Source organism: Cavia porcellus, unplaced genomic scaffold (assembly GCF_034190915.1).
Source record: "Cavia porcellus strain 051 isolate PalLab524CR breed Dunkin Hartley unplaced genomic scaffold, mCavPor4.1 scaffold_1, whole genome shotgun sequence".
NCBI lineage: Eukaryota > Metazoa > Chordata > Mammalia > Rodentia > Caviidae > Cavia > Cavia porcellus.
Genome location: NW_026947484.1, coordinates 123,079,001 through 123,088,728, shown reverse-complemented (window position 1 = coordinate 123,088,728; position 9,728 = coordinate 123,079,001). Strand labels below are relative to the sequence as shown.

At 32.7% G+C, this 9,728-nt stretch overlaps 1 protein-coding gene across 1 annotated transcript in view; it reads left to right on the top strand.

Moving 5' to 3' along the window:
* The first annotated feature begins 359 nt into the window (after positions 1 to 359).
* The window catches only part of Olfm3 (olfactomedin 3), a 188,528-nt gene continuing 179,159 nt past the window's right edge, over positions 360 to 9,728 (top strand). Inside the window, exon 1 of the mRNA XM_063255024.1 lies at positions 360 to 883. Coding sequence (XP_063111094.1) covers positions 815 to 883 — 69 coding nt within the window. The 5' untranslated portion in view covers positions 360 to 814. The remainder of the gene's footprint in view (positions 884 to 9,728) is intronic.

The following is a 9,728-nucleotide window of genomic DNA, read 5'->3' as shown; positions in this document are numbered from 1 at the left end:
CCCTTCATTTTTATCTGCATACTGTTTTCCCTTGGACAGAAGACTTAAATAGATAAATACACAGTATCTAAACAAAACCTTTTATTTTAATAAAATATTTATAAATGCTTGATCTAAAAAATGATCATACACTTCTATAATAGTTTTTTTAAAAAGTGCTTTGGATGAGGAATACATTCTGGCAGTCTGCACTACAAACTTTGAAGCCCTAATAGAATATCAAGTCCTCTGTCAATGACAGCAAGGAAAGTTCCAGTACAATATGTGTTTCATAATCCTGTGTCTAACCAACTCTACTTTCTCCACAGCTCAAGTTTCGAGCAAATGCTTATCAGGAGCACGGCAGTCAGTCCTTGTTTGGTTAACAAATTTCCCAGCAAAATATTCCCCCAAATTCCCCAGGAGCTGTAGTGATGTCATATCCGTTGTCCAGGTCTCCACACCTCTCTCAGCAGTTACTCCTTTTTTCTTTTTCTTGGGTCAAAACTTTTGAGGTGGGCTGGCTGTCTAGCTGCAGGGAGAAGGTAGACCGCGGCAGCAGGCTGGAGGCGCTTCAGCACCTCGGCCAGCGCCCACTGCAGCCCAACCCACCCTCAGGCTCTCCCGACTCCCAGCTCTGAGAATGCCTGCGGAATGATCGCCCCCCAGGGCGGCTGCCTCCGCTGCTGCTCCTGCCGCTGCTGCTGCCACCGCCTCTGCCTCCACTCTGCTCTGACTGGCAGGCAGAAAGTGCAACTGACGAGGGAAAGGTCTCTGCAGTGAGAACGGAGTGCTACATAAAAGAGAGTACAGAGGGGACAAAACCCAGATCAGAATGCAGGCGACGTCCCACCTTCTCAATCTCCTGCTGCTGTCTCTGCTGGCTGGATTAGACCCTTCCAAGGTAAGGACAATATTTTGACTCTTATTTGAAATAAATATGGAATATATAACAAACAGATTAAAATGCAAATAAAGATGCCAAAAACGGCGCGAGAGGCAGCTCTTTCAGCTACCTTGAGGTGCCTGGAGCATCCCCGCTGCTTGGAGGATAACAAGGTGAACTACCGGAGGAATAGCTCCTCGGGGAAGAGTCCTAGTGTGAGGGGAAGGAGCCAGAGGAATGTAATGTGCAGGGGCAGCGGGCAATGCGGCTCTCGGGGGACTGAGCTATTTGCTTGTCAAACTGCTTAATGCTTTCTTCTGAAGTCGGACGGATAATGCAAAGGAGTTTGCAGCCGAAACAATGCAGTCTGTAAACATGTAATAGGAGATGGGGAACCGTTTCTTTGTTGAAAACAGGGCAGCGTTTTCCAGCTGATTCTGGTCAATAATATTCCCATCGCAGACGTGCTGCGGTTTGCGTTCAAAACATTTGGGATGCTGCTTGCAACACACACGGCAGAGCAGCAGAGCTGGACTTTGCTGTAGTGAGAGGCGTTGCTGAAAGAGCCTCGCGCTTTCCTTTCGTTAAGGAAATTAGGGGACACTGAGGAAGTTCTGATCATCAGCGTCAAGAAACAGGAAGTAACAGGAGCCCTATCAAACTAAGGAGGCTGATAGGAAAGATGAGTTGTCCCATAGCTTTCGAACTCTGAAAATCATCTAGTACTGGCAAAGTGAAAGCTAAATAAAAAGGCAGGAAAGCATGGGAAAATGTTTTCAGTGATGTATGAGAAGTCTTGGTTGTGAATTGTGGTTAATTTGAGAGCTTCGGCATTCTAGGAAAAATCTAAGTATCTACCGTAAGGGATGAAGCATTTAGGAAGAAATAGGAGATACAATTTACTTGTTATTTTACTGATTTAGCTGATCAACAGCAATTTGACACTTGGAAAAGAGATGTCATTTTATTAAAGAGAATATATTAAGGTGTTTTGCTTTTGGACTAGTGTAAAGTTATTTTTAAAGCTTTACATTGTCTCTGTAGTGAGAGATGAAGTTTTATTCATAAATGAACAAAAATAAAATATTACCAACATAGTCTTATACTGTGGTCATGATATATCTACTTCTAACATGGCACAGAGTGAACGCTTAGAATTATGTCACATACACTTACAATTATTTATCTACACTTTTCTTCCTTACAGAAATCTGGTGGAAATTAGCACATTTTATTTTAAAGCTATGCTTGCATTGATATTTTCAGTGTGACAGCTTCACACAATTTGTGAATGCAATTTTAATGATCTCAGTGACGTATTTTACATACTAAGGTATAGTTTTAAACATTTTACACCTGCAATACATATATTGATTCTGTTTTAAAATCTTAAATCTTCTGTTATTTCTGACATTTCACCCGTAGTGGCATATGTTAGTGCTACTCTCACATGTCACTGGTTAAAACTTTTGAAAATACTCCATTATATATCTTATTCGGAAATTTCTTGGTAAAATACTTCTAAGAAGGAAAATCAATGAGTTAATATAAATAAATGTTTCATCATTTTAAAAAATTCAGAAATTTAAATCTTCACTAAAACGTGCATATATGATTTGTCTGATATTTTAATGCATACATATTTCTTTGCTAGAATGCCATTCTTTCCAAATTATATATATATATATATATATATATATATATATATATATATGTTGTTGTTAAATAAGGAGATTAATTCCCCCCAAAAGTAGCACAGCATGTTACTATGACCTTATCTAGTCTTCAATAATTTCTGCATATTTAATGATATAAAACTTTGTAATTTGATCCAACTGAACTATGAATATTTTCTATAATTGAGATGAGAAATCCAGGAAAGGAAAAGAATACATTAACTTTTCAAACTGTCTTCCTCAGCTGATAGACAATTCAGTGCAGTATGCAAAAAACAAAAGGTGGTATTTTGTTCTGTGCTACATTTGACATTATACCGAATATCAAAAGTTCAATAACAAGTAATTTTAATGTCAAAAGGTTTTAAATTTGTAGACAAATTTGCTTTAAGGAGGATGAATAGTGACTTCTTTTGTACTTTTACGTAACAGATATTGGTTACAAGCAGTATTTTAACCACACCCCAAAAGTATAAATAACACCATTGTTTGGTCAAAATAATTGTGAATTGAATAATAAACTGTAAATTTTCTCAGTTTTTTATTACTACAGTTGTTCTAATAATAATGAAAATAGTTACAGTTAGTGAACATAAATTCTAAATACCTGCTTTTATACATACAAAAATATTTTAGGACTATTATATGCTATCATCAACTTTCAAAAATACACTTTAAGTATTTTTCTATTTTGAATATAATTATAAATATAAGTTTAATAACATGTATTGAAACAAACATACAAAGAGGATTAACTATTAAAACTGAGTATTTTTAAGGTATAGAAGTCCACATTATCAAATGTTGAAAATTTAAACTTATTGAGTGAATATTATATTTGATTTCCTAAAAGTAAAATAGTTTGCTATGAACAGTACCCATCTGATTATATGGAAGACCACAAAATGTTTACATTTATATTTTTTTCTGTTGTGTGATACAAGTTTACAAATCTTACATGACATTTTATAAGTGCCGAGATATCAGCATCTGGTAAGTTATTTGAAAGTCAACTTTCTCCTTAAATTGAAAAAATACAAGTATATAAGTTTATATAATGAACTTTTCTTCAGCATGAACTTGCTTCTCTCACTTAACTAATCAAAAATTGGCAAGCTTAGTATTTTTCCAGGAAAGAAAGCAATTCACCACTAATTAATTATCTGTATTTTTAAAAATATAAGCATGTTATTGATATGTCTCTTAGGAAAAAATTATTTGAATTATGTTTTCTTATTTAAAGTCTAATTAACAAGTTTCTAATTCCTTTAAAAAATTCATGGCTGTATCACTTTGCCTATTTTAAGAGATCAATTAATTTCATTTGTAATGGAGTGTCTGAATTATAAACCAAATGCCAAGTCATCATTCAGTAAGTAAAATTTAAAAAAAAAGAACTGAAAGCTTGTAGTAATTCACTCATTGTTCAATTTCATAGAAAAGTATGAGTGCTGAGCAGGAAATTCCTGGAGATGGCTGCTAGATGGCATCTATGTGCTTTTAAACTGAAGTCACTGAGTTCAGTAATGACCTTGATAGTAGGAGAGTGGACTGTTTTTTTTTTTTTTTTTTTTTTTTTTTTTTTTGACAAGATTTCCAGCAGATCATTATTTGAACATTATAACGAAATAGAAATCCCCAGTGCCCACGAATTTACCTTCTCTGCAATGCTGAACTACAAAGATTACAAAGATACAAGGATATATATATATATATATATATATATATATATATATATATATAACTGTGCAGGTTCCAAGCAGAACATGTACACCAAAGCCAGACACTTGAGTAATGGTTAAAAAGAAATGACATGGGCATATCCAAATATCATAGTAACTACTAGACCTACAGCTGTCATAGTCTTGTGATACATATATTGTAAAATGACCTGATGGGAAGATCATGTTTTGATTAAGGAAGAAGCATATACTATTTGTCCTCCTAAGTGCAGATGACATTTACCACTATGATACTTGTTCACAATGCAGAAAAAATATTACAACAATGATCCAGCAAGAATATCTACCGTCAAACTATTTTTGTTAAAAACAACCTCAATTACAACTCTTGCCCTACATAAGAAAATCACTATAAAGTCATACAAACTGTAAGAACTAAAAGCATTTGAAAAATTGTATTCTCTAGTGCTTCACAAAGTAATAGACCATAAGTGTCTTCATATTTTGGTATGATTAAAGATGGTAATAAAAGACTTAAATTGCTATAATCTAACGTTCTTTCTTTTGCAATTGTTAAACGAAATTGGCAAACAAGCAAAAACAGCAAGAGACATAAACTAAGACTACTATCACTTTACTTTAAACACCAACTCTGAAATTTATCTTCTAGATTTCCTGTATGCTAGAGACATGTTTTACACAAGGATCAATCCAAGTTAGAACAGAAAATGTGAATCAGTGGCATTTGGCATGGACGTGATTCCACACCAGTAAACCCAGATATGGTAAAAACTAAAGAGTTCAAGGCCGCTCATTTGTGTTTCCAGAGAGTGAGCAGCTTCGGTTTCCCATTTTATCTCACCTTCCTTTAACTAATTAAACTTTTGAAGAAGTAAATATAATAATCTCCTCACACTTTCTCCAGGCTAGTTGAGAATGTTAAAGTGGTGCTTTCCTCCTTTGTTTTCCTTCCAAGATTTTTATTCCCTGTATCTGTGCAACTGATAATTGAGAAGCCCAGTACTCTATTGACAAAGATACCACATTCGGGCACCTCATTTCCAGTCCCTATGTTACTATTGATGATGTATAAGTGACAATAATAATCTGTGCTCTGAGGGCCTTTACCTGTAAAATGATGAGTCTAAATGTTCTTGATCATTTGTTAAAAGGAGTATTTTTTTTTTTTTTTGTATGCTTAGCAAGACTAAACCTTAATAGAAATGAGAGTGGCCCTACAAGATCATACCATAAAGATTTTAACTTCTGGGGTTGGCGTTCAGCGCTTTCACTTTCCAGCTTCTTGTTATACTACTGTGTTCTCTATGCACATACACAACCCAGGTGTCAGGATTCTATCCATTCATCTATCGATCTTTATCCCCAAGATCATTTATTTATTCAGATCTGAAAGCTGGTGTTTACTACTTCAGTCATCAGTCTGTCATTGAATGAAAAGTTTTTTCTAACAAAAAATTAAGTGGAAATGTATTTCCCACATAATATGATATGCTGGGTACACTGAAGATATGTAAGTCATTTCGAAGGGCTACTTGTAAAAGGTAGCATGTATTCTATTTTTCACTCATCTAAAGTAAGCACATTTCTAACGATTTTTTAGCTTGGCAATTATTAAAACTTCTCAAGTTTTTATACTAACAATATGTACCAGTAAAAATGGAACTGGATAAAACTGTATAAAGAAAATAAGATATGACATCTGTGTAAGAATAAATTGACCATAATTTTAATAAAACACAGCTAAATAAAATTTGACAATAGGAGAGATACAAATCCAAAGGACAGATACGGATGAGAGACACAAATCCAAGCTGTTGCCTAAGTAGGTGAAGTAAAATTACTGTGAGGAACTGATGCTTTTCAATTGACTCAATATCAAAATATTCAAGACAAGAGGTCGTGATGAAAGACCCATATTTAGCAATGTAGGTTCCCCTCTCTTGGGGGGATAGGACGGTTTTGTGTTTTTTGTTTCCGTCTCTCTGCTTATATCTATCTCCTTACTCTGAAGTAGTGATTTCTGAAAAGTCCTTGACATGGTTTGGACCCCCAGTTACCAATGTAATAACCTTTATCCTTTTACTGCTCATCTAATATCATATTTACCTGGGCTCAATTCAGCTTATGTAGATAAAGGATAACAATTCTATGAAAGTTATTATACAACATATCAGATAGATTTTACTCATGAGCATTTGCTATTTTAAAGACATGTTGTTTTTGGTTCAAAAATACATATTATGCAATAATAGAACTTAATTTACTCCTGTTGGTAAAAGATATCATGGATTACTTGAGGGGATCCAAAGTATAGCAATATCACAAAATCAACTCCATCTGCAGTGCTCATTCATTTTAATGACAGTAGTACAATATCAAAAATACTAAAATAATTTTGGAAGAGTTTCCTAGAAAGTCTTACTTTTTTGCTTTAAAAACAAGGTGTTATGAAGACTATATCAGTTATGCCTTCTGTTATTCTCATGTAGAACCTGTAGGAGAATAAAAATAACTTTAGAGAAGATCACAGATGGTGTTGTATTGAAGATTTCATTCTCCCTGTAAAGCTCTTTCCTTTTTGTCCATATGTTAAAAATCTTACTTATATTTTAAGGTAAAATTCAAATATCCCTCATTGTATCCTACCTTCCCTGACATTCTTTGTCCTCGAGCATGAGTCATTTCTGTTAAACTAAAAATATAAGTAAGAAAAGAATCAAGTTTTATTTAGTGAATCTTCCTTCCTAAGTTGTAAGGTATTTATTATGTTGTGTCTTTTCTACTAAATTCTTAGGAGCTCCTACATCTTATTTCTTATCTTGTCCTTTCCAATCAGGCAACTAGCACAGTGCTTTGTTCAGAGATTTATGGTGAGATACTGAATAATTATTTGTTGAATATACAAATAGATAAAGAAAAATCAAATAGGTGAAGGAACACCTAAAATCTTAAATCCTGGTTTAAAAGAAACATAAATATAATTTCTGTTTTTAATCCATTCTTTCATTACATAAGACATTAGGGGAAAGAAATAAGAATGATTATAAGAACCTTAGTTTCAAGGACTTAGAACTTTTGCAACAGGTAATTTATCTTGATTAATGCTGAAAAATGATGTCCTTTTAAATTTGGTATTAATTTTCTGCCTCACCACATCAGCCTTCGTGCTATTTTGACTTCTAATATCTTTCTGGGATGCCATAACCGGAACACTCCTGTGAAATACTTGCTCTTTTTCATCAGCCTCAGTGGCAAAGGTAACATAGCCTCCAATTTTTCCATTAATATATTCTCTTGTTTAAAAGCATCTATTATATTACATGAGGCAGAGAATTCAAGCACTTTATAAATATATTTTATCTTTCCCTACTTTATTTTATGTAATGCCTAAACACATTATTTATTTTCATCTCAGTTTAAGGAAAACAATCATTTCTTTAAGAATATAGAATAAGTCTTTGAATTATTACCTTATTCTATATTCTCAAAAAAGAAAATATTATCTCAACATTTGTACGTTATGCTGTGAGCATAATACCACCATAAAAATAAAGTTTAAAGTTTGAAAACAAAAATATAACAGATTTAGAAATGTAATATGTAATGTTATCAGAAATTTAAATACTTCACATTTACCTTCATAGGTTATGATTCTCTAAAAAGAAATATCAGTAATAAAATTATTTAAACACCAACAAATAAATAACTCTTTAGATAACTTCATGGGGAAGGCTTCATTGAATAGACAATCGGTTTAATTTTTCAACTAATCTTAAACTGATTAGAAACATTGTTTCATGATGATTTAAACAAAATTACTAGAGGGACCAATTCCATGTGGTAGGATTTCTTCAAATAGACTCAGTACTGGAAATGTTGATTCATTGGGGCCAAAATATCATTGGTGCGATATAATCTAAAGAAAGATATCATCACTTCTGGGAATGATCTATAATTACATTTGTTTATGGGTAATTAGTACCACTGGTGAATATTTTTACACCTGATATATTTTATGGAATACTGACTAAAACTTAGTACATATTTCTATAGTTCAAAACTAACAGAAATATTATCTAGCTCAAGACTCACTATAGAGATTTCAGTATAACTGTTTTTACTATGTACCGATATATTCTGTTCTTTATAAGTTAAATGCTAGGCAAAGACAATAAAATGTCTCTAATTTGATTACTATCTACCTTAAAACACTCAGTGAATATGTAGGAGTAAGTATACAGAAAATTATAAAACTCGTGTCAAAAAAGTAGTCATTGTAATATGGTGACTCAAAACTGGGAAGATCATATTTGAGGATAAGGAATTCAGAAAATGGAATGAATCAGTAATTTATCCCCCTCCTTGATGTCAAAGCCGCATGATTTTCATGTTTTTAAAAGTAAAGAAAAATTCCAAGTCTAAATAAGTCTCTGTAAAAAAATAAAATAAAACTTTAAGAAATGATGAAATTATAAATTATGTGTGGCACAAAGATAACACAATCAAATATCATTAAAAGAAAAATAAGAGTTGAGAAGTGTTTCTTTAAACAATAGCTTCAATAACTTGAAACTCCTAGAGATGATGCATTTGTACTTTCGACAATAGATATTTAAGCAATTCAATGAAACATATTGCTGTCTATCAGCATCATATTATACACACAGTTAGGCAGAGAGAGAACACTAATATAATTGCTTTAATTAATGAGTCCTTTTACCCTTCTCTTAATGACGGTTCCCAACCACTTTTGAAAATAGTCTTCATATTTCAATTAATATTTTGTGCATTTCACAGTACAAAGTTGTAGGAGGAAATATTAAGCAGGAAAACTTTGTGAAGCTCTTATTTCCTTTCCTAATTTGCATGTTAATTTACAAAGTAAGAAACCACAGTAATTCTATTGCATTAAGACATTTTGTACATAGTCATATTGGAAAAGACATCTTTTGTTCTCGCTCAAGACTCAAAATAAATATTTTTAGCTTATAAAATGAAGATAAAAGAAGAGATAAATCACATCAATTCAGACACCATCATACACACAAAGGAGAAAATCGGAAAACTCATAGTGTGAAAATATAGTCAGAAATTATGAGTTGGAGAAATCCAGGCTTGACTTCAGCTCTTCAAATATATAAGGATATAGTTTTGAGCAGTTTACCTAATTTTTCTGGTTCTCATTTTGTCATGCACAAAATGAACATGCTGAATTATCAAATGTTCTTTAATTTGTTGATAAGTCAACTTAACATGACATGTTCAACATCCTTTCATTCTTCATTCCTCTGGTTATAGTATCTCAAGTTGTTTAAATAAGCTGCTCTTATTTGGTAAAAATAAGATGTAGTGTTATTGATAAAAATAGTGCAATTCAATATTACTTGTATACTGACACCGAATTAAATGAAATTTCAGGCATTATGATATTTTCAAATTTATTCTATACAATCTTCTTTTTCTTTAAATTCTGCAAACTTCAAA